The following is a 26,677-nucleotide window of genomic DNA, read 5'->3' on the forward strand; positions in this document are numbered from 1 at the left end:
TTTGGTGTGCATACACTTATTTATCGCTTCAGCAGAATTAAAGAATAATGCTCTACCTTTAAAAATAACTCAGTTTTGCTACAAAAAGAAGTGAGTTTAGAATTATGTCTTGAATAAGCTTTTTTCTACGCCTCCAGAAAAATTGCTCTTTTTCAGCATCATTTGGAAAAGTCCAGGTAAATTACCGTATATACTCGAGTATAAGCCGAGGTTTTCAGCCCATTTTTTGGACTGAAAGTCCCCCTCTCGGCTTATACTCGAGTCATACCCCGGGGGTCGGCAGGGGAGGGGGAGCGGGGACTGTCTAATAATACTCACCTACTCCTGGTGCGGTCCCTTCAGGTCCCTGGCTTCCCAGCTTCTTCCTGTACGGAGCGGTCACATGGTACCGCTCATTACAGTAATAAATATGCTGATCCACCTCCAATAGGAGTGGAGCCGCATATTCATTACTGTAATGAGCGGTAACGGTGACCGCTCAGTACAGGAAGAAGCTGCGGCGCCGGGGAAGCAGGGACTGCACAGCGCCAGGAACAGGTGAGTATAATGGGGAGGGGAGCGCTGCGCGATATTCACCTGCTCCCTGTTCTGGGCGCTGCTCCATCTTCAGCGTCTTCTGCAGTGACACTCAGGTCAGAGGGCACGGTGACGTGGTTAGTGCGTGCCCTCTGCCTGGGCAGGTGTCTGTATGGGGCCATAATCAACATTTGTGCAGCACTATATGGGGCAAGTGTCTGTATGGAGCATCTTATGGGGCCATAATCAATGTTTGTGCAGCGCTGTATGGGGCAAGTGTCTGTATGGAGCATCTTATGGGGCCATAACGTTTGTGCAGCACTATATGCGGCAAAAATCTCTATGGAGCATCTTATGGGGCCATAATTAACGTTTGTGCAGCATTATATGAGGCAAATGTCTGTATGGAGCATCTTATGGGGCCATAAAGTTTGTGCAGCACTATATGGGGCAAATATCTTTATGGAGCATTATATTGGGCAAATGTGTCTATGGAGCATCTTATGGGGCCATTATTAACCTTTATGCAGGATTATATGGGGCATATTTTAATATGGAGCATCTTATGGGGCCATCATAAACTTTATGGAGCATTATATGGGGCTCCTGATTCAATATGGATATTCAAAAACACTTAACCTACTGATGTGTCAATTAATTTTACTTTTATTGGTATCTATTTTTATTTTTGACATTTACCAGTAGCTGCTGCATTTCCCACTCTAGGCTTATACTCGAGTCATTAAGTTTTCCCAGTTTTTTGTGGCAAATTAGGGGGGTCGGCTTATTCTCGGGTCGGCTTATACTTGAGTATATACGGTATTATTATTTTTATTATAGTGCCATTTATTCCATTGCGTTTTACATTTACAAATCACTGACTAGTACAGAAGAAGAGAGGACTCGAGGGATGGGTGAGGACACAGAAGGTGAGCATAGAGCTGGTTCTGCAGCAGTTTGGTAGGTTGTAGGCTTGTTGGAAGAGGTAGGTCTTCAAGTTTCTTTTGAAGCTTTCTACAGCAAGCGAGCGTCTGATATGTTGGGGAAGAGAACTCCAGTATAGAGGGGATGCAAGAGAAAAATCTCCTATGTGATTGTGGGAAGAGGAGATATCAGGGGAGTATAGATGGAGATCTTGTGAGTATCGCAGGTTGTGTGCAGGTGAGCACTGGGAGACTAGGTCACAGTTGAATGGAGGAAACAGATTGTTGACGGCTTTCTTTGCTAAGGTTAGGGTTTTGAACTGAAGTCTCTGGGCAATTGAGAGCTAGTGACAGGATTGACAGAGGAGAGGCCAGGGAATAGCAGGGGAATAAGTGGATTAGTAGGGCAGCTGGGTTTAGGAGAATCTTGGTTAACTCTGCTGTTCTGTTCGCATTTGCTATACACTTGTACTGTTCCCGGGTCAATATGACCCGACCTATTAATTCTTGATTTTTAGCTACTCTAAGTGTTTTATTTGAATACTTTTTTCATTATTATATTGTATGTGAACATGGTTGATCATATACAAATGAAAAATTTAAATTTAAACTTAATATTTTTTTTTTTTTCATAAAAAGGTTACACAGGCTTTTCACAATTATCTTTGATTGTTGGCATTCTGCACACAAATAACGAAGAATCTTTACATTACTTGTACTAAAACATGAAATTTAACGTTTTGCAAACAATATTTATAAATCAACAAATGAAAAATCATAAAAACTTCAACCTTTTTAGAAAGAAAAAAGAAAAACTGAACATGTCCATGCATTTTTACACTGAGCACAATAATAAGACACATGTCCTTTACACGGATATTTTGAACATCCAGCACATGTCAGATTAGTCTTATTGTCACAGGAAGATGGACAGAAGCTACATATCTTCCTTTTTTTGCTGGTAGCTGTGCTGGTGGAGGTCATGGATGTGGAGTCTCTTTCTTGAGCATGCTGGACACTTTTTACAATGGCTGTTGCTCCTTCACTTCTGGGGGTCACTTTTCTGCTCTCAATATATGGCCTAACCAGGGATTTGCCCAATTCCTCAAGAGATAATCTTCTTTTATGCAGCAAACAAACAGGAAGTATATATCCCCAACCATTCCCATTTTATTTAGGTGTATCCATATACATGACCCACCCTATATATTAGAAGAGTGATTAGTTTATTTTATTAAATAGATATATATTTAGCATTAAAATCAACTTTAGTTTCAGATCACCCCCTTTTTATAGCACCAGGCTTCAGCTCTGTAAAGATTCTATTTTTCACTGGCGGATAATATGTAATAAAGGTTAAACAATAGTCCCAGGGAGTGCAAATTTAGCAAACATTACTTAATGTGGCAGTCGAATGCCATTTGATTTAAATTAATAAATATTGTTGAAAATAGCCATTTTTTCGATAAAATATTTTCCTATATTGGAATTGTCCTAAAATAACTTCTTTGTACTTTATTTACCTATCAACTAGACAGATGAGATACATAAATATGGATAGGGTTGTGACCCTTTTTGGATTTATTATCCTGAAAGATTGTAATTTACATTCTCACGGGACAATCATTTTAATCCGTGTTAATAATGAAAAAGTTGTTTTCCAAGTATAAAGTGCAAATTAATCTTTCAATGAAAAATCCCATTGACTAAATGGGGTTTGTTGTTTGTCCTTGTAACGCATATTATCATATTAAAATGGTCAAATACATAATTTTGGTTGACTCAAGATGTTTAATTTCCAAGGATTTTATTCTTATAACGAATAGTATTATCCTGTGTTTCAGATTTTTTACATGTATTGTGACATTTAACATAATATTTCTCATTGCAGATTCCGCTGCATCGTTTATCCTTTCAAGCAGAAGTTGACCATATCCACAGCCGTTGTTATTATTGCAGTCATCTGGGTCTTGGCTATTGCTATCATGTGTCCATCAGCTGTTATGTCGCACGTTAAAGAAGATAAACACTTTCGCGTAATTCTTGGTATTAACAATCAGACAGGTCCCATTTTTTGGTGTCGTGAAGACTGGCCTAATCCACAGATGAGAAAAATCTACACAACAGTTTTGTTTTCTAATATCTACCTTGCTCCTCTTTCTCTCATAGTAATTATGTATGCCAGAATTGGTATTACTCTCTTTAAGAGTGAACTGAATGTTGAAAGCAAGAATCACCAACAGCAAAGGCATGCAGTGTCCAGACGGAAGCAGAAAGTCATCAAAATGCTTATTATTATTGCTTTGCTTTTTATTTTGTCTTGGCTACCATTGTGGACCTTGATGATGCTTTCCGACTATGCTAATCTTACGGAAAAGCAGTATCAAATTATTAATATTTATATCTATCCATTTGCCCACTGGTTGGCCTTTTTCAATAGCAGCATCAATCCCATCATTTATGGTTTCTTCAATGAAAATTTTAGACGTGGTTTTCAAGCTGCATTTAAACTTCAACTGTGCTCAGAAGAAATGGAAAGCAGAACAATGTATTCACAACGGGCACAAGGCAATGCCATCTTACCAGCATCTTCTCAAAATCAGGGACGGATGGAGTCAGCATTTGAAAAACAAAGCAGCGATAAGGATTCTGATAAACGAAAACCACTGACAACCGATCAAGACTTAATTATGGAAGATTTGGAAAAAATGTCTAATAACAATGGGATTCACAAAGACATGCTTTGATAAAAGTTGAGGCATTTCTTCAGCAATGATGCATGTATAGCATTTGCAAAAGACTCTTTTTTAACATCTATTAATCATGTTCAAATGCATGGACATGATGCGTATACGTTTATGCTGACCAGTGACGTGTTTTGTAATTTGAACAGCCACAACATTGAATGCCTATGTGTTATGTTAGTTTTTATGCAATAACTCATTTGATTCTGATGTAAATAAAGCTATTACTATTTTTGTGAAGATATGACATGGCACTACTAAAAATATGCTCTGATTATATATACCGTATATACTCGAGTATAAACTGACCCGAGTATAAACCGACCCCCCTAATTTTGCCAAAAAAAACTGGGAAAACTTAATGACTCGAGTATAAGCCTAGGGTGGAAAATGCAGCAGCTACCGGTAAATGTCAAAACTAAAAATAGATATTAATAAAATAAAAATTAATTGAGACATCAGTAGGTTAAGTGTTTTTGAAATCCATATTGAATCAGGAGCCCCATATAATGCTCCATAAAGTTTATGATGGCCCCATAGGATGCTCCATATTAAAATATGCCTCATATAATCCTGCATAAAGGTTAATAATGGCCCCATAAGATGCTCCATAGACACATTTGTCCAATTTAATGCTGCACAAACGTTAATTATGGCCCCATAAGATGCTCCATAAAGATATTTGTGCCAAATAGTGCTGCACAAACATTGATTATGGCCCCATAAGATGCTCCATAAAGATATTTGCGCCATATAGTGCTGCACAAACATTGATTATGGCCCCATAAGATGCTCCATAAAGATGTTTTCGCCATATAGTGCTGCACAAACAATGATTATGGCCCCATAAGATGCTCCATACAGACACTTGCCCCATTTGCTGTTGCTGCGATAAAAAAAAAATTACATACTCACCTCTCGTCGCTCAGGCCCCCGACACTTTCAATATTCACCTGACTTCATTCCGGTGCCGCTCCATCTTCAGCATCTTCTGCACTGACGTTCAGGCAGAGGGCACGCACTAACCATGTCATCGCACCCTCTGACCTGAGCATCACTGCAGAAGACGCTGACGACGGAGCGGTGCGGAACGAGGAGCAGGTGAATATTGCACAGCGCTTTGCTCCCCTCCCCGTTATACTCACCTGCTCCTGGCGCGATGCAGTCCCTGCTTCCCCGGCGCCGCTGTTTCTTTCTCTATTGAGCTATCACCGTTACCACTCATTAGAGTAATGAATATGTGGCTCTACCCCTATGGGAGGTGGATCCGCATATTCATTACTGTAATGAGTGGTACCATGTGACCGGTCAGTACAGGAAGAAGCTGTGGCGCCGGGGAAGCAGGGATTGTGCCAGGAGTAGGTGAGTATAATTAGACAGCCCCTGATCCCCCTCCCCTGCTGACCCCTGGGTATGACTCGAGTATAAACCAAGAGGGGGACTTTCAACACTCCAAAAATGGTCTGAAAATCTCGGCTTATACTCGAGTATATAAGGTATATTAGACATACCACTACATGACAAGCAATTTAAAAATAAGTAACTCATATGGACATTTTGGGTCCTGATAACATATGTGAACTACTATCACTGCAGTATAATAATAATGCAATACATAGGTTGCAATTAAACTTCAAGAAGCAATCTCAGCAATTCTTTTTCTCTAAATCTAGTAATGATCTATGTCATGTAGAGTAAGTGCGTTAATATTTACAGATTGATAACTTCCCAGGTTTACAATGCCACTCAGGTCCACATTCTAGATCACAGGACTTAATTTATAATTCTCCACATTACAGATGGGCTTATATGTGGAATGGAAGTTGCCTTCTCAATATAGGTGTATGGAGACTCAATCTAAACTTTCATAAGATTACATTAAGAAAATGAAAAAAGAAGAATGCACACATGACCTAGAAGAGGACTGGAGCTACGCTGAAAAACGTTAGCAGCTGGATACTATGTTAGTGCACCAACTTTAGGCCTCATTCACACTTTCATGTAGCACTTATGGGTTCTATTCATTTTTTTCATGGACATAACAAGTAACTATTATAATCTGTGGTACCATTTTCATGTCTGTGTTTTTTTCAATTATTGTGTGTCCATGCAAAACTCACAGAGACATGTCTGTTTTTCTGCGGTATCATGGATAAAAGGAGCCAATACAAGTCTATGGGTCCTCGAAAAACACGTGCAGCACGTGGATGGCAAACATGATTGAAAAACAGTGATGATACTGATGGTAAAAATGGACACATGGGTGACACATTGATGGTAAAAACGGACACACGGACCAAACACTGATGACACATTGATCAAAAACACTGATGATATACAGATGGTAACAACGGACAAGCAGACTGTACACTGATGAAATATTGATACAAAACACTGATGACACAAATACTATTATTTAATGTACATGTTTAAACATGGATGTATGACAGGATGAAAGAAAAGAAATGTTGGGTTTGCTTCTTCAAATAGTAACTACACTTTTATATTTTTCAAATTAAATAATGCAAATGGAGGTAAAAAATATTTGAAGAAACTTTCTAAAAAAAGAGTGCTCACTTCCCCACTTATCAATCATTTCTCCTCTACCCCCTTTTCTGTACTGATTATTCACCCACAATATATGCTCAGATCTGCCACTAGATTTGTGTTTAGTGAGATAACAAGTTATAGAGTGAAGAAAAAAGGAGCTAGAGAGACGCAGAAGCAGAGAGAACAATAGAGAAATAATGGGTGCTTCTTGTGAGCCGAGCAAGAAGAGGGGAAATTGCTAAAAAATGCAATTCAAGACAAAAATAGTGTTGTGACTCATGTACACACATGACAGCTTATTCTAAAAAGTCACTTGAAAGTTATACATTAAATGGTGTCTATATAAAAAATTAATTAGTATCTATCTGCACATAGATGACTAAGGGCCCGATTCTTCATAGCGATAACACAAGAATTCATTCATAAAACTTTTTTAAAGTTGTATAACGGTGCAAAGATTTTATGACTTTTGGTGTTTCCCTACTACTTTTGCCCAGCTAATGCTCGCTCATCAAATTCTTATACCAATTTTAGTGAAGGGTGTGCAGGATTAAGATGTGCCAATTTCTTTAAGAGGCACAGGTCACTTAATCAATCTGCTGGATATTATTATTGGCAGGCTCCTCTGTGTGTCTCACCAGAAATGTTACCCCCAGACTGGAGTATAATATCTGAAGTATGAAATATGCAAAATAAACCTGCCATTTTTCAGTTTTCTTGCTCAAACACGTTGACAAGTCAAGTCTTACATTGTTTAACAAGACAAATTTCCTATACCGTGCAATTAGCATTATGTTCACTAACTTGTGGTAAAAGAGGAGTCATAATGGAGCAAGAATAGTTATATTTCTTATCACTATTGGCTCTACAAACACTCAGGTTTGATAACATCAAAACACAATTTAGTTGCTAACAATCACATAGTACAATAGGCACCATAAAGTGTTTTATTCATTATGTGTTAAGGATGACATATACATTAGACTAAGGATGGCTCAGCCAAGCCTGCTGATATCATTGGGTTCAGTCTGCAATGCAATGTCTATAGGGGCCCCTTGATTCTCCCATGACAATTGATGTCAGAGAAGAAAAGGATCCATCAAGTCCGATTTTGGATTGCTGATCCTTTTTCTCTCCCTGATGTAAGCCGACGTCAAAAAAAGTGTGGCAGTCGTTCTCTTTCAGAACGCAAGAGTTTCCAGTTCGGTCAAGCGCTACTGTGCCTGCGCAGATGGAAGAATAGCTGTTGGCAGAACCATCCGCTGAATAATTGTTTAGTTGACAGCTATCTATTGTGTTTGGGGTGCTTCACACATTAACATGAAATATCTTTTAAATAGATGAGTAACCTGATTGACTGGCTCACGTTGGATAATCATATATATTTACATCTTTAACCAGTCATCCATAAGAGTTCTGATAATAGAGTCTAATAGCAGACTTCTACTACTTAGTTGCCTCCAGGCTTTACACTATTTCCCAGTGGCAAAATATGACAGTTTAACAAGATTTGAAGAGTATTTCATACAATTTATACATTTGTACTCTTACAGATGTTAGTAAAATGTATTACTCATGGTCAGACAGTACAACTTTCTCTCTTGCGTTGCCAGCTTGAGTATAGATCTTTATTTTAATAGAGAGAAATTGAGAAAAACCATCAGATTCTACTGGCTTTGCCAATATCCTGGTTAAACAAATACCAGGTGACAGAAGAGTTACGCTTTTAATATTGAATATCATAATTTGCAGGATCCACTTTAGGATCAGATCACAATATACACACATTTTATGACACAGCTCTCTATCTTGGGTCCTCCATCGATCATGATTTTGTCCTGTGTTCTTTCATATTTCTCTCACACGTGTGGCTAGAAAGATAAGCTCTAAATTGATGCTGTTGCAAAATTAAAGCTCATATGACCACCGTAACTGTATGTGTGCATCCACATACCTGCTGTGTGCTGTTCATCAATCATATTTTCATAATAAAGTTGTGCATTTTTTATATATTGTCATTCGTATAAGAAAATCATTCAGGGTTTTTATTTATTAAACCCACCTTATGTTACTGGAAACCTTAAAGCCCTTTGATTTAAAAAAAAAAAAAAAAAAAAAAACAGTCTCGACCAGAGATGAGCAGATTGATTGAATGCCAATTAAATTTGAATCAAATTTTCTGACATTTGCCACTACTTTAAAATTCATACAATTTGCTATTTAATTCTCATTGAGTGACAAAAGATGCTTGCTGCTTTTTAAAACATTGCAGAAGATATCTTCAGCCAAAGAAGTCTCACATGACTTCAGGCACAACAATATGGGATTCCCAATAACGCCTGGCAGCTTTAACATAACATGATATAGCCAATAAGGACTGACTATCTTGGCCTATATAACAGCCTAGACAAGGAATGTCCAAATCCAAACTGAAGAAAAGGACAGCGCCACACCGGATAGTGAAAAGCAGCTCACATATTTATTCTGCCTCCTGCGGCAGACCTTTGTCAAGCCCAGTACACAGCATTTCAACCACCATTATATACCCATAAGCCTTCCCCTTTAATTAACCATCTACCAATAGGGATACAATAGAAAAATAGAAAAAACATACATAACACAGTTCACATATACACATATAAAAAACAATTGTACACGAGTAGTAATCACTGCACCACCCCCTCTAACATAGATCAACTAACCTTGATCCTTCTTTTGCATACATCTTATCACCAAAACACAGAGATAAAATCCCAGTACATAGAATGTAAACAAACCGTGTCCCACCTATCGGAGCAATGCTTTGGCAGTTACCATAGTACCCAGATACTCCAAAAGGCGTGTTCATGAAGGGTATAATCCAATCATATCGCCGGGTTACAGGTCATGTGACCGCATCATCCCCATGTGATATGTATCACACTGCGCAGATCCAGCAAACATCTCCCCAGTCCGAATAGTAATCCCAGCTGCGCATGTCGCCGGCAAGATTCTGCTCATAAGAGGCAAAGTCCCACATATTAGTGCGCATGTCCATAGCGCTCATAGATCCGCAGATATCCTTGCGCACACATATATTTTCAGTCAATGTCCGCAGTGGGGAAGCAGGTCGAGAGTGCGCATGTCCGGAGCTCCTCCTCAGTACTCCTGCATTCAGCGCCGATATATAGCAAAACAATGATGCGTATGTCTGAAATCACAGATCGTATCCCTAAATAACAGATAGAACGATGTTATGCATGTCCAGAGAGCCTTCTTCAATCCTCTATATATATGGTAATGGCACACATGACTTAAATAATCGCACCTTTAAATATGTCCTTAACCCCTTCGTGACCTTGGGATTTTTCGTTTTTCCGTGTTCGTTTTTCACTCCCCTCCTTTCCAGAGCCATAACTTTTTTATTTTTCCGTCAATTTGGCCATGTGAGGGCTTATTTTTTGCGGGACGAGTTGTACTTTTGAACAACATCATTGGTTTTAGCATGTCGTGTACTAGAAAACGGGGAAAAAATTCCAAGTGCGGTGAAATTGCAAAAAAAGTGCAATCCCACACTTGTTTTTTGTTTGGCTTTTTTGCTAGGTTCACTAAATGCTAAAACTGACCTGCCATTATGATTCTCCAGGTCTGCTGATCGCTGCTATGTAGCAGAAATGGAGGTGTGCTGTGAGCGCCGACCACAGGGTGGCGCTCACAGCCACCGGTGATCAGTAACCATAGAGGTCTCTAGGACCTCTATGGTTACCATCCTGACGCATCGCCGACCCCCGTTCATGTGACGGCTGTCGGCGATGACGTCATTTCCGGCCGCCAGCGGTAGTTAAATGCCACTGTCTGCGTTTGACAGCGGCATTTAACTAGTTAATAGGTGTGGGCAGATCGCGATTCTGCCCACACCTGTTACGGGCACATGTCAGCTGTTCAAAACAGCTGACATGTCCCGGCTTTGATGCGGGCTCACCACGGAGCCCTGCATCAAAGCAGGGGATCTGACCTCGGACGTACTATCCCGTCCGAGGTCAGAAAGGGCTTAATGCTGTGCTGAAACCTATAATAGAATGTAATATACCTAAAAGGGAAAGCACATCCCTCCCAATCGTTTAATAAAATATACATCACAGTATGCAAATGAAAAATCGCATTTATATATTACATTATAGTACCCTAGAATATTAATCATTTGACTCTAAATATAAACAAAAAAAGGAAAAACACAACAAATAGAGCCATAACACCTCAACTTAGCCGTCCACGCCGCCATGTCGTACCAAGGATTCCCAGCCAGTCTCCCATGCTGGTACTTGCCCAGCCTCAAGCTGCTTAGCATTTACAATCTGACGAGGGCAGGCACATTCAGCCTAAAGTGGCCATTGACACAATGGGCACAATAGCATAGACAGCCAGTCTCCGAAAGGTACATATCCAAACACAGTGTATCTCCGTTAAGGCTAAATGGGGACATGTAACCATAATACAATTATGGAATAACCCTCATCGAACAGGTAAGGGATATAATGTACCGGACATCAAAGCATAATAGCTATATAGTAAAACCCTATATTCTCCTTCATAAATCGGTGTTCATATAAATGATGGTATCAATAACACCTGGGACACCAATCGGCCTCAAATAAACGGCCACATGGTTAACCCCTTTATCACTGATACTCAGCAATTATCCCTCAAAAAAAGGGACAAAAGATTGATCGGAGTGTGCTTCAAACTACCCAAATAATCTGTACAATATAAAAAACAACCTTGAAACTTAGACAAGGAATGTATCAGCCATTTTATGGTGATTTAGATAGGGAGAGGTCACAATAATTCACAACTCAGAAGTAGAGATAGGAAGAGAAATGCAAACATTCACTTTATAGGGGAAGTGAGAGATAGAACAGCTGCAGTGAAAGACTGAGTATGATCGGTAATGTGGTGTAGCTGGCATCTGTCCCTCTGCAATTGATTTACAATGACACATTTTTTCATGAGTAGTGCACTGGAAAGCAGCAACAATGCAGCACTTTTTTTACGGAAAAAAAAATTGAACTCAATGTCAATCAAAGATGGTATGCTTACTTGTCACAATTGACTCTACTCAGCTTTTGCATTTCTAATGCATGTAAAAATAGTTATGAATAGTTTTTTAAAAATACAAAAAAATCCCTGAAATGCAGAAATATAATTTTGATTGAATACCTTACAAAGTTACTATGCTACAAACATTATTTTTTTGCACATCTGTATTATTTGCCTATATACATGCACTATCCATCTGCACACTATGATTAATGAACACGTAAATTACACTTTTGCTTTATAGGTAGCAAAAAGTACTTGGTTAACATTTTTTGATCAGCAATTCAAAAATCCATCTAACCACATTAAGGTGTTAATTAGTTTTGGATGCTTCATACATCTACTGATTCATCCCTCTATTATCATTTCCAGGGCTTAACTGGGAATGAAATAGGAATCAGGCTTAGCTTTTAATTTATTTCACTGTGGAAAACGTGGATGGATATGGGCACACAGTCCAGGAGAGGGACACACCACCAATACATACCACAAAATCAATAAATAAATAAAAAGGACCAACATGCCATCAGTATAAAATGATTTTGCTAGTTAAATTTTAATTCTGTATGCACCAAATTTATTAAGCTCCTTTTGGTAGGTGCTAGATTTTTGGACATGTACCTACCTAGCATTTCTTATGGTCATTTGTGGTAATGGGATTAAATTTTCTTAAAAGAATGAAAAAAAAAAGTTTAAGAAATGTGCACATTTAATTGTGCATGACTGTTTTTGCACACCTATTTTGCTAGTCCAGTTTGACAACCATACAAGCCACACCTGCACTGCGGTGTCTAGCCATATTTTGCATTCTGTATATGTACCTTTGTGGCATTTCTAGTTACATCCTTTTTGGTCATGCTTGAATAACTGTGTTTTAAGTTATTGTCAAAAGTTAATTACAGTGTTGTATAAAATGTATGGTAAATAAAAACTAGCAATGACAATGGATTGAGTAGTTAAAAAAACAAACAAATGAAAGACAAAAGCATCAAACCACATACCATGATTATAAAAGTGGAAGCAGCAAAAATATTCACTGGCATGAGCTATCCAGGCAACAGCAGTAAGAAATGCAGACCAACGTTGAATTCATTTCCTTCCAGGAAACGTATTAGTGAGATGGAAGTGAAGTACTTTATACAATATATGGCACATCACTCATCTCAGTTACAGCAACATTAGGTAATTCTTGACAGCATAACCATCTGTTAGGTGCTGGGATTCTCCTGCTGCATGGGGTAGAGCCAAAGACTTGCCTGCATCTGCAGTCTCTCATCCAGCTTTGGCTGCTGCGGGTGCTGCTGAGTATAGACGTTGGTCCCAGCGTCTTGCCCAAGCTTGTGCAATTTGTCTGGCTACTGCTGGCCCTTCAGCCAAGCCTACGGTAACCAGCGGTAGGCAGCATTGAGCGAATGCTCTGGAGACTAATTCCAGATTTCACCCTATTGAGCATGCTCATGATGTGGCGACGTCTCATTGGTGGTCGTTCGTCAGCTGCTCTGGTGATGTGGCAGCTCTGGATTGGTCCATGGGCAAGGTCCTGTCCGACTGGGCTTGAGCTTTATGTATAAAAAGCTCTCAGAGGCACAAACTGGTGCGATAGTATCAACCATGTGAGAATGAGACATTGCAACAATGTGGTCCTTTTCATCATGTGCTCAGGGTCGGCGGTAAGCTGTTAGAATTCAGGCACCTCCGGAGAGAAGTTTGTATGGATTCAGGGCTGTCATCTAGCCATTAGAATTCAGGCACCTCCGGAGAGGAGTTGGTTAAGTGCTGTTGCTGACTGTGCGACCACTGTTTGCTACTTACCCCGTTAGTGGGCTGCAATCCCCTGTGAGGTGAACAGGGATTGTTTCTCTCATCATATCTACTCCCTTGCTGTGTGCGAGTGGCAAAGCATCTATTTTGTTACTTTGTGTGAGTGACACAGCTCTATAGCAGAGCACCTATTCTGTTTCTGTGTGCGAGTGACACAGCTTTGTGTGCTCTTCACTGAGTGACGTCCAACTCAATGGGAGCTAGCAATCGCTTGCTGTGTGTCCCGCCATTGTTCACATTAGCTGCAGTTTTACATCTCTGCACGGTGGACCCCAGGTTGTGATTGCACTTCTTTATTAAATGTATTCAGTGTAATCCACCATCCCTAACACCAAAAGTTTTAGGTATAATTTTGCAATGAACGGTCTAAGTGATCACGAATAACAAAGGGATAATTTTTAGACTGTTTTTAATTTAAATTTTTAAAACATGAAAAATCTGACATGGCTAATATCCATTTATATAGTGAGGAGACTCTGAAATTGCTAAAAAATTTGAAAGCAGATGGATATGGTCTTAGGAGACTAAAGAGTTTTGCACACTTCTTTTTAGAACATTTTGAAACTTTGCAGTATTCTCTGGAATTTATAGTTGTCAATGTGGTCTATGTATGAAGCTCTAATAGAAGAAGAATCTAACGACCTTCCAAGCCAGTGACACTTTTGTGATGCTGGAAATAGTTAAAATTTACACCAAACACTTTTATGGGTATGTACACAAGGAATTTTAAGCTTTGAAATATGACATGATATCTACGGGAAACCAATTCTGTAAATGTGACCTCTGAGAAATGTTTAGGCTAAATTTGTATTGATTTTTTAAGAAGTTCAAACAATGACTGCTTTAGAAAAATCTCTTTTTTGGTGAGGTCTTGAAGAAATTTTCATTTTTCCTGAAATGTTTCCTGAAATGGTTTTGATGTGTTTATTGGATGTTTTGGAAGAGTTTTTTCCTCAAGCATGTTTTGAAACTGTCTGACTGGACCATATGAATAGATTTTTTGGGGGAAATTACTTGAACCTGACAAAATTGAATTTCAAAAGTTTTGATCACCTCTATTCATGACTTTACATTTTACAACATATCTTTGAAAAGATGAGACTGCAAAAACATCTAGCAGTACACTGGATTAAAGCATAATCCAGATGGTATAATATGATAAAGATGTTTTCTTTGTCAGTGAAGGCCCAGTAAGGATTTTTTTAAATTAAGAAAATGCCTGTTCATTTCTTTTACAGGCTAAATATCTGATTTTCTTCATCACTTTTGTGAGAACACCTTTATGCAACATTAACAGAAAATTCCAATAGCATACATGATTAGCAGTAATTTTTTCTCTCTGTCTGCCAGAAAACAGCAAAAAATGCTTTTGAAAAAATCCTTCTCCAATAGGAATCAAAAGTCTGCAGTTAAATAGAGTGACTGCAGACTTTCATTCAAAACCTGCACAAACCTTTCAAGTTTGATCATTTACGTAATTTGTATTCCAGTGGTAATGGGATTCTAAAAAGCCTTAGATAAACAAGTTCTAAATTGCCAATAGTATTGATGGCGATAAAACAAGGTCAACATGACATAAATTTATATTTGTGGCATTTAGATATATAAGTACGGCGTTGCCTTAATGTATGCTTTTTTTCAAACATTTTATTCTATAGTAGCTGCTTGCCTGTTATCTTTTGCAAATATAGCATGTGCACAACTGTGATAAGTAAAGGCTCATTTGTCAAGAAGAGGTGCTAGAACCCTGCACCTGCTGTCATTATTCATAAGCATTGAGATCAAAGCTGGCTCCAATTAAATTAAAAGCAGTCAAGGATGTTGCGTTGGCAGCACTGCTGTGGGCAAATATACTAATTATTTATTGATAATTAAAATACACTGTACAAATGTTTATTGAATAAACTGTTGAACTGTTGGTGAGTTTTTAATGTTGCATTTTTTTTTTGCACAATTTTTCCAACTATTAGTTAATATAGGTTTCTGATGTTATTTTCATTGCATTAATGAGTATATTTTAATCTATTTTTTGATGCCGTATTTTATGCCTCTAGTTGAAAAATCACATTATAACCAAAGCTACATAGTTTTTATACTTTAGGGTATTTGGGTTTAGCAAAACTTTATTGATATAGTTGTGTGCAGATTACATGTGTTTTTGATCTGTTTCTACAAAAATGCACTAAAACGTATGTACGGTTTTTATGATTCTGTTACTGACACCTTCATGATATGTTCTGGCACAATTTATACAACACAGGGACCCTTTAGTTCCACCATGAAAAAAGCAGACTGGTTTAAAATGAAGTCTGGATTACTGGGTCTAGAACATATGTACAAGGGATACGGGGAACAATGCATAACCTTACAGAGGTTCACACTTGACTGTTGCAAACAGCAGCATATTGCTTGTGTAGAATATGCTGCCTGGATCTCAGTTTGATGTAAAAAAAATCCTATTAGCCCTTAGAAAAATTAAAAACTTGGAGCTAAAACAACATTTTAGTGGTAAAAATGTAATTTATTCTTTCTTCACCACTCTATGGTATAAAATTACGTGAAGCATATGCGGTGTCAATATGATCACTGCACCCCAAGATGAATTCATTTGTGATTGTAGTTTGTAAAATGAGTTCACATATGGGGGGTTTCTGTTGTTCTGTTAATCTGAGCTCTGCTGTGCTCCCAAACATTTGTTTTCTCCCTCTTATGGGGTATCAGCATTCTCAGGAGAAACTACACAACAAATCTTAAGGTCCTTTTTTCCTGTTACCCTTGTCAAAATAAAATAATTTGGATCTGAAGTAAATTTTTGGTGAAAAAAGTTAAATGTTAATTTTTTTCCACATTCCAAAAATTCCTGTGATGCACCTGAAGGGTTAATAAACTTCTTGAAAGTGGTTTTGAGCACCTTGAGGGTGCTGAAAACTGACACACTAAGGTCTGTGCAGAGTGTCGCCTTGGTGAGAGAGCCTGAGATCCAAAAATTCAACTGTAGAGGAAGAGATATGATGAATATTCAAAGAGTTATTATTGAGTGATATGATGAATGACTCGCATTCCACTCTTCCACCAGTCCAAATAAAAAAATCAATAAACCGAAACCATAAAGAGATGTGTGATTGGAACTCCAGAATTGAGAACACGTGTGTCTCCTCCCCACAACAGATGAAGAGGTTGGCGAAGGACGGGACTCAACACGCACCCATTGCCGCACCAGAAATTTGAGGATAAAAACAAAAATAAAAAATAAATAGTTATGAGTGATCACAAACTTTAGCAAACTGAGAAGGAATGCATTGTGTGAGTGGTCATGACTATTACAAAGCTCCAGAAAATAATTGACAGCTGTGATGCCATGATGATGTGCGATGCTGCTGTACAATGACTCCACATCTACAGTTACCAAAAGAGTTCCCTCCAGTACCTTCAATTTTTGTATTTTCTGAATAAGATGTGAAGAATCCCTGAAATAAGATGGTAAATTTAGCATCAAGTGTTGTAGTAAAAATTCTATATAGCCAAGGCTACCAATGCTTGAAAAGATAGGTCTTCCATTAGGGCATTCAATACTCTTGTGCACCTTGGGTAATAAATAATAAGTGGGTATATTAACAAAAATATAATCTTCATCATGTTTATTAATAATATCTTCTGAAAAAGATGCATCAAGTAGTCATTCAAGTTTGTTGTTGAAAATCAAGGTAAGGTCTTATGGTAGCTTTAGATAAATATTGGGATTACTCAAGTGTCTTAATGCTTCACAGCATTAATGCCTGGTTTGGTAATTTCCAGAAGAAGTGCGTAGGCTTTTTCACATAGATCATTGACACTCCTGTCTCTTTCCATTGAGGCTTCTACTTGTTCCTGACATGGGTTTCAAGCCTGACAGACTGAACACAATCCAGGCTATCGCTTGAATACACTATATTCAGAATTAAATTCAAATGCTTTTGATGTCTGGTAGAATCCAATTTACTGATATTGATCATACGACTCTCCCAAATCCTGTATTATATTCACCTTACAGCAGCTTCAACCGCTATGACAGTGGCTCCATTGGGATCCGGTGGCCAAAATGAACTGTGGAGCTCACAAAACTCAGGTTTTACAGCACCTGGTGGCCCTCTGAAAATGTAAAGCGAGGGCCGCATAATGAGATGGCGGTGGACATGATGGTGGTGGTGGTGGTGGTCAAAGACCAAAATTCAATTGGGCATGTTTTAGCTGGCATTGTAAAGTGCTGGGGAATATGTATTTCACTATCTAGTGAACAATTTTGAATGAAGGAGGGACCTCCTAAATGTAGGAGTGAGAACCCTCACAAATGTAAAACAAAAAACTAAAGCCAAAATTCTACATGTAAACAAATGATAAAGGGAGGTATAATTTTGTTACTTTTTTTTTTTGTGTGTGTTATATACAGGTGCTTCTCACAAAATTAGAATATCATCAAAAAGTTAATTTATTTCAGTTCTTCAATACAAAAAGGAAACTCACATATATTATATAGTCATTACAAACAGAACAATCTAATTTAAGTGTTTATTTCTGTTAATGTTGATGATTATGGCTTACAGCCAATGAAAACCAAAAAGTCTCTATCTCAGTAAATTAGAATAATTAACAAAAAACACCTGGAAAGGCTTCCTAAGCGTTTAAAAAGGTCCCTTAGTGTTAGGGGTCGAGTTCCCGCTTCTGCACAGGGGGAATCTCGAGCCACCTCCGCTGCGGTCTCCCATTCTTGTCCAGCCGCAGTGGAGTCTGCTCAGCAAGGACGTCGGTCCCAGCGTCTTGCTCATTCTCACTCTGTTCTGAGAGTTACTGCTGCTTCTCCAGTCTCTGCTATTAAAGTCTGTGCTGGTCAGCAGCGAGCGGACTTCTCTGGGACTAAGTCCTTGTCTGCCCGTACTGAGCATGCCCAGCGTATGGTTTCCCGTTGGAGATCGAGGGTCATGTACTCAGGCTCTGCAGCACATTCCATTGGTCCTCTTGGCAGGTCCTAGAAGGGCAAAAGTGCTGTGGCCACTTCCTGTGCTGCTGCTATATAAACTGCGCATGACCGCACGGCCATGCGCTAGTATTGTCAAACAATTGCTAATGTGTGTATGTTGTGAGTGCAAGTCATCCTTGGATACCCCTACCCTATAGTATGACTGTTCGCGGAAGGTGTATGGCTGCTACATAGCGCCCGACTTATCCTACAGCACTAGTCACACATTATAGCGTCCAGTTGCTGTGACCGCCAGTACGGCGCCGTGCACTTCCTCTGTGCTTTCCTTACCCAAGCCTGGGTGGTTAGTGGCGTTCATCAGTGCGGCACTGCATGCTCTTCTGTTTCATTTCACACCCAGTTGCGGTGTTGCGCCAGCAAGGGTCTAATCGGACTTCAATCCCAGTTGGGGTTGAGTTTGCTGACTACTTGCTCGCGCTTTAGGTGCGGTACCGCGGTCCTGTGCCTTAACAGGATTGCTTCTTTCACGCTGGGTGTACGCCATATAGTCTGCTAATTGCTAGCAGCAGGTTTTCACCTGCATGGTGGACCCCGGACTGCGAACGCATCTATACCATCTGTCTTGGTGCGTTCCGCCAGTCCTAACAGAATACTAGCACCAGGGTCTGGCTAGTAAAATGGCGGACGACCAGCGTTTACAACGGTACATCCAGCAGCTGGAGGGAAGGTTGGCGGCTCTTGAGCGTTCAACCTCAGCTGTGGATGTTACTGCTGTCGCTGTTCAGGCTGCAAGTGTGGCTGCAGCTACCTTGTCCACTGCCGCTCCTGTACCGACGCTATCTCGCCTCCCGCTACCAGAGAAATTTTCTGGTGACAGTAAGTCCTGTAGGGGTTTTGTGAGTCAGTGCTCAATACATCTCGAGTTTCTGGCCTCTCGTTTCCCTACAGAGCGGGCTAAGGTGGGCTTTATAATTTCCTTATTGTCGGACAGGGCGTTGCAGTGGGCTACGCCGCTGTGGGAGTGTGGCGATCATGTGGTGCAGAGTGCTCCGTTATTCCTGAGAACTCTGAAACAGGTCTTTCTAGGACCTCGTGTCACCCATGACGCGGCGCACCAACTGTTGGCACTGACTCAGGGCTCGTCCTTGGTCAGCCTTTTTGCCGTCCATTTCCGCACTCTGGCATCTGAGCTGGAGTGGTCGGATAAAGCCCTTATCCCTATATTTTGGAGGGGGCTGGCTGACCACGTTAAGGATGCTCTGGCCACTAGGGAGATTCCCGCCACACTGGAGGAGTTAATAGCAGTATCTACTCGCATTGACCTCCGTTTTCACGAGCGGAGGTTAGAGCGAGCCCAGTGTAGGCAGAGGTTTCGGCTGGCTCCCACCTTCGCCAAACCTTTGGAATCTCCAGTCCAGGCTCCTGAGTTCCAGGAACCTAAGGTGGTGTCACGAGTGGGATCTAAGTCCCAGACCGCTCGTGCACTCCAGGGTTGCCATGTTTGCCAACAGTCAGGACATCTTGCCACCAGATGTCATCAGCGGTCGAGGAAACGTCAGCGTCTAGTGGTAGTAGGTGGAGGTGCACTAGACACTGCGACGTTTGCCTCCAAATTGTCCTTTAAGGGGACAATTGCCTTTGGCTCATCCTCCCACTCGGTAAACCTCTGCGTGGATTCTGGGGCGGAGGGCAATTTTATGTCTTCTGCCTTCGCCCAACGTCACGCAATACCCCTGGTTATGCTATCTCAACCAGTAACGGTACGAGTGGTGAATGGGTCGACACTCCCCGCACAGATAACACATCAGACCATCCCTGTTACTCTGTCCCTGTCGCCATCCCATCAGGAGAATATTTCTCTGCTCGTCATTCCTGAGGGTATTGATGAGGTCCTGTTGGGGATACCTTGGCTACGGTACCACTCTCCTCACATCGAGTGGTCCTCAGGCAGAATTCTGGGATGGGGTGAATCATGTGGGGGTAGGTGTCACCGAGAGTGCGTTCAGGTTGCTACTACTGAAGTACCCGCAGATCTATCCTCTCTCCCCAAGCAATATTGGTCTTACGCAGACTTGTTCTCCAAGAAGGCGGTGGAGACCCTTCCGCCCCATCGCCCCTATGACTGTCCTATCGATCTCTTGCCTGGTGCGGAGCCTCCCCGGGGTCGAGTTTATCCATTATCTCTCCCGGAGACGGAGGCCATGTCTCAGTACATTCAAGAGAATCTGGCAAGAGGGTTTATCAGGAAGTCAGTGTCAACTGCTGGGGCAGGGTTCTTCTTCGTGCAGAAGAAGAATGGGGAGCTACGTCCATGCATAGACTACAGGGGTCTTAACGCTATCACCGTTAAGAACAAGTATCCTTTGCCCTTGATATCTGAGCTCTTCGATAGGCTTCGGAGAGCAAGAGTATTTACTAAATTAGATCTGCGGGGTGCTTACAACCTGATTCGCATCCGTGAGGGGGACGAATGGAAAACGGCGTTTAACACCAGAGATGGGCACTATGAGTATCTGGTGATGCCCTTCGGGCTCTCTAATGCCCCAGCCGTTTTTCAAGACTTTGTCAACGACATCTTCCTGGATATGCTTTCCACCTCAGTTGTAGTCTATCTGGATGATATTCTCATCTTTTCTCCAGATATTGACTCCCACCGGAGAGATGTTGGCAGAGTCTTCGACCTCCTACGGGCAAACTCTCTTTACGCTAAGTTGGAGAAGTGTATGTTTGAGCAGGAGTCTTTGCCGTTCCTGGGCTATATCATCTCCGCCCAGGGATTGGCTATGGATCCTGCCAAACTACAGGCTGTGATGGACTGGCAAGAGCCCCATTCTCTTAAAGCGGTGCAGCGCTTTATGGGGTTCATTAACTATTACCGCCAGTTCATTCCCCACTTCTCAACTCTGGTAGCTCCCTTGGTAGCCCTCACCAAGAAGGGAGCGAATCCTAAATTGTGGTCGGAAGAGGTCTCCAAGGCCTTCACTTCTATTAAGTCCCACTTTGCTAGCGCTCCCATCTTACATCGTCCCGATGTGGATAAGCCATTCCTAATGGAGGTGGATGCCTCGTCCGTTGGTGCTGGAGCAGTCCTCTACCAGAATGATGCTCAAGGTCGGAAGCATCCATGCTTCTTCTTCTCTAAGACTTTCTCGCCAGCGGAGAGAAACTACTCCATCGGGGATAGGGAGCTGCTAGCAATGAAGTTGGCCTTTTCAGAGTGGAGACATCTTCTGGAAGGTGCGCGGTTTCCCTTCCAGGTTTACACTGACCACAAAAATTTGGTCTACTTACAGACAGCCCAGCGGCTAAATTCTCGCCAAGCCAGATGGTCCTTGTTCTTTTCCTGGTTCCACTTTTCTCTTCATTTTCTCGCCGGGGAGAAGAATATTCGTGCTGATGCTCTCTCTCGCTCCCTTATGTCAACTGAAGAGGAGGAAGAGGAGCCTCGGCTTATTGTTCCCTCTGAGAGCCTGAGAACTGTAGCAACGGTTTCGCTTGAGTCTGTGCCTCCGGGCAAGACTTTTGTGCCCATTAATTTGCGACCGGAGGTTCTCTCTTGGGCTCATTCGTCCAGAGTGGGTGGACACTTTGGGACAAAGAGGACATCTGAGCTTCTGGCGAGGACGTACTGGTGGCCGCATATGGTCCGGGATGTCAGGGATTATATTCTGGCGTGTGTCTCCTGCGCCAAAAATAAATCTCCGCATCAAAGGCCAGCTGGGTTGCTCTATCCCTTGCCGGTGGCAGATAGGCCCTGGGAGATGGTCGGGATGGACTTTGTCGTGGGTTTGCCCAAGTCTCGCGGCTGTACCATCATTTGGGTCATCACCGATCATTTCTCGAAAATGGTGCATTTGGTGCCGCTACCACGGTTACCTTCTGCACGGGCCTTGGCTGCGTTGTTCATTAAGCACATCTTCCGCCTACATGGTATGCCTGACAAAATTGTCAGTGACCGGGGTCCCCAGTTTGCGTCTCGGTTCTGGAGAGAGCTGTGTCGTCTTCTCAGTATTGAGTTGAATCTCTCTTCCGCTTATCATCCCGAGACGAATGGGTTGGTAGAGAGGGCCAACCAGACCTTGGTCAAATACCTGCGACATTTTGTTTCAGCCAGGCAGGATGACTGGGCATCCTTGCTATCATGGGCAGAGTTTGCGCTGAACAACGCCGTAGCCGACTCCACTGGACAAACCCCATTCCTCCTCAACTATGGTCAGCATCCACGGGTACCTGTGCCTATGCCCGTGTCTTCCGCAGACTCCAGGGTGGCAGACTGGGCTGTGGAGGCACGGGATATTTGGGACCGCACTCAGGATGCCATTCGGGCCTCTAAGGAGAGAATGAGGCCCTACGCCGATGCTCATCGTCGCCCCGCCCCGTCCTTTGCTCCTGGCGACTTGGTGTGGCTCTCCGCCCGTAACATCATGCTGCAAGTTGAGTCCACTAAATTTGCTCCTCGCTACTTGGGTCCCTTCAAGGTCCTCGAACAGGTTAATCCTGTGGTCTATCGTCTGGCCCTTCCTCCACGCCTTGGTATCACTGACACCTTTCATGTGTCCCTCCTTAAGCCCGTATACATGTCTCGGTTTACCTGAGTCATCTGCCGGGACATCGGGTTCGTCTACGGACGATTTCGAGGTGAACGCTATCTTGGGGTGCAAGGTGGTACGTGGCAAAAATTTTTTTTGGGTGGACTGGAAGGGTTACAGCCCTGAGGATAGGTCCTGGGAGCCTGCTGAGCACATTCGGGCTCCACAGCTCATTGCTGCCTTCGAACGTAGCAAGGCCCAAGGAGGGGGGGGCCATGTTAGGGGTCGAGTTCCTGCTTCTGCACAGGGGGAATCTCGAGCCACCTCCGCTGCGGTCTCCCATTCTTGTCCAGCCGCAGTGGAGTCTGCTCAGCAAGGACGTCGGTCCCAGCATCTTGCTCATTCTCACTCTGTTCTGAGAGTTACTGCTGCTTCTCCAGTCTCTGCTATTAAAGTCTGTGCTGGTCAGCAGCGAGCGGACTTCTCTGGGACTAAGTCCTTGTCTGCTCGTACTGAGCATGCCCAGCGTAAGGTTTCCCGTTGGAGATCGAGGGTCATGTGCTCAGGCTCTGCAGCACATTCCATTGGTCCTCTTGGCAGGTCCTAGAAGGGCAAAAGTGCTGTGGCCACTTCCTGTGCTGCTGCTATATAAACTGCGCATGACCGCACGGCCATGCGCTAGTATTGTCAAACAATTGCTAATGTGTGTATGTTGTGAGTGCAAGTCGTCCTTGGATACCCCTACCCTATAGTATGACTGTTCGCGGAAGGTGTATGGCTGCTACATAGCGCCCGACTTATCCTACAGCACTAGTCACACATTATAGCGTCCAGTTGCTGTGACCGCCAGTACGGCGCCGTGCACTTCCTCTGTGCTTTCCTTACCCAAGCCTGGGTGGTTAGTGGCGTTCGTCAGTGCGGCACTGCATGCTCTTCTGTTTCATTTCACACCCAGTTGCGGTGTTGCGCCAGCAAGGGTCTAATCGGACTTCAATCCCAGTTGGGGTTGAGTTCGCTGACTACTTGCTCGCGCTTTAGGTGCGGTACCGCGGTCCTGTGCCTTAACAGGATTGCTTCTTTCACGCTGGGTGAGGTTAACCCACGCGTGTATACTCTAGTGTACCGCCATATAGTCTGCTAATTGCTAGCAGCAGGTTTTCACCTGCACGGTGGACCCCGGACTGCGAACGCATCTATACCATCTGTCTTGGTGCGTTCCGCCAGTCCTAACACTTAGTCTTTTTCATTAGGCTCCACGATCATGGGGAAGACTGCTGACTAGACAGATGTCCAGAAGGCAGTCATTGATAGACTCCGCAAGGAAGGAAATACAGAAAATGTAATTGCTAAAGAAGATGAATGCTCACAGAGTGCTGTATCCAAGAATATTAATGGAAGGTTGATTGGAAGGAAAAAAGTGTGAGTAGAAAGAGTTGCACAAGCAACCGGGATAACCGCAGGCTTGAAAGGATTGTTAAGAAAAGGCCATTTAAAAATTTGGGGGAGATTCACAAGGGTAGACTGCTGCCGGTGCAATAGTCTGACAACATTATTCCCAGATACCATATGTGAATCAGAAAGACATGCAGGCATCTTCTTCATGCTGTCCCAATTTAGTTTTAGCACTTTCCCATCCATTTTTTCTCAGGCCCGCAGACCTGTTTGTTGGGTCCAGCTAAAAATTGTTCGGCTTTCCTATTGGCTTTATTGGATTCGCTATTCAGTACGAATTATGTTAGAAATTATTTGCACCAATTTTTCCGAATTCGAATATTTCACTATTCGATCATCACTACTGATGATTAAAAACTTGACAAAATTATATGGAACAAGTGTTTGGACACTTACACATTACACTTTCAGGAGCTTTTGACATCCCATGATAAATTCAGTCTCATTAACCCCTTTCTGACATCAGACGTAATATTATATCCGCGTGATCTGGGCCTATTTGAGCATGGATGGAATATTACATCTGAGCGATCGGCCATGCATTTGCTCGGTAGAACACTTAAAAGCATCTATCTGATATTTATTGATTTAAAGGGAATCTGTCACCTAATTTTGGCCTTTTAAACTGCGGCCACCGGCATCAGGGGCTAATCTACAGCATTCTGTAATGCTGTAGATAAGCCCCCCGATGTAACCTGAAAAATTAGAAAAACAAGCTATATTTTAGTCACCCAGAGGCGGTCCGATGCGGTCCGGGTCCGATGGGCATCGCGGTTCGGGTCTGGGGCCTCCCATCTTCATACGATGTCGTCATCCTTGTAGATTGTGAGCCCTCGCGGGCAGGGTCCTCTCTCCTCCTGTACCAGTTGTGACTTGTATTTTTCAAGATTATTGTACTTGTTTTATTATGTATACCCCTCCTCACATGTAAAGCGCCATGGAATAAATGGCGCTATAATAATAAATAATAATAATAATAATAATCCTCCTTGCTTCTGTCATGGCTACTGATTGCCTTGTTGAGGGCAGAGCAAAGTACTGCAGTGCACAGGCACCTCAACAGGGCAAATCAGTACGCCTACACAGGAGCCGCAACAGAAGCAAGGAAGAGGATGTCATCACATGAAGATGGGAGGCGCCAGACCTGGACTGCGACGCCCATCGGACCCGAACCAAACCGGGCCCACCCCTGGGTGAGTATATTCTAACTTGCTTGTCTTATCTTTCAGATTACATCGGGGGGGGGGCTACTACTGGAGACTAAGGTTGAGCGAAACGGATCGGACAAATTCAAAAATCGCCGACTTTCGGCAAAGTCGGGTTTCATGAAACCCGACCCGATCCTAGGGTAGGATCGGCCATGAGGTCGGTGATCTTCGCGCCAAAGTCACGTTTTGTATGACGCTTTCAGCGCCATTTTTCAGCCAATGAAGGAGGATGCAGAGTGTGGGCAGCGTGAAGACATAGGTCTCGGTCCCCACCATCTTAGAGAAGGGCATGACAGTGATTGGCTTGCTTTCTGTGGCATCACAGGGGCTATAAAGGGGCGTGCATGCTGACCGCCATCTTACTTCTGCCGATCGTAGCATAGAGAGAGGTTGCCGCAGCTGCATCAGAAGAAGGGATATATTTAGGGAGGGAAGATTAACCCCCAAACTGCTTGTGCTGTAGCGATTTCCACTGTCCAACACCACCATTTGTTTGCAGGGACAGTGGAGGCTATATTTTTGTGCATCAGCTCTGTAGCTTATTAGGCTGCCTTATAAGGCTCCCTGATAGCTGCATTGCTGTTTGCACGCCGCTGTGCAAACCAACTGCTTTTTTAAAAGCAAAAATCCTGTTGCTCCTTACTGCACAGTTATCTTGTTTATTTGTCCACACTTTTGTGTGCAGCAGTCCTTTTTATTGCTGCCATACTTTTCCTGAGATCATTGTAGGGAGATTGAAATTGTACTACAGTCCTTGTATTTTTTCATATATCTTCCAGCCACTTTCTGCCACTTAGATTGCGTTCTTTTATACACTGGGCCTGAGTTTTGAGTCAGTCTCCCCCCCAAAAAGGGGAGATTCTAATTCTCACAAAGAGGATCTACTGCAGTCCTGTTAGTTTGG

The 26,677-nt window shown here is 42.2% G+C and overlaps 1 protein-coding gene across 1 annotated transcript in view; it reads left to right on the forward strand.

Moving 5' to 3' along the window:
* The window catches only part of NPFFR2 (neuropeptide FF receptor 2), a 317,674-nt gene extending 308,838 nt beyond the window's left edge, over positions 1-8,836 (forward strand). Inside the window, exon 4 of the mRNA XM_069743512.1 lies at positions 3,331-8,836. Coding sequence (XP_069599613.1) covers positions 3,331-4,186 — 856 coding nt within the window. The 3' untranslated portion in view covers positions 4,187-8,836. The remainder of the gene's footprint in view (positions 1-3,330) is intronic.
* Positions 8,837-26,677: the final 17,841 nt, after the last annotated feature.

This window comes from Ranitomeya imitator, chromosome 1 (genome assembly GCF_032444005.1).
Source record: "Ranitomeya imitator isolate aRanImi1 chromosome 1, aRanImi1.pri, whole genome shotgun sequence".
Classification (NCBI taxonomy): Eukaryota; Metazoa; Chordata; class Amphibia; order Anura; family Dendrobatidae; genus Ranitomeya; species Ranitomeya imitator.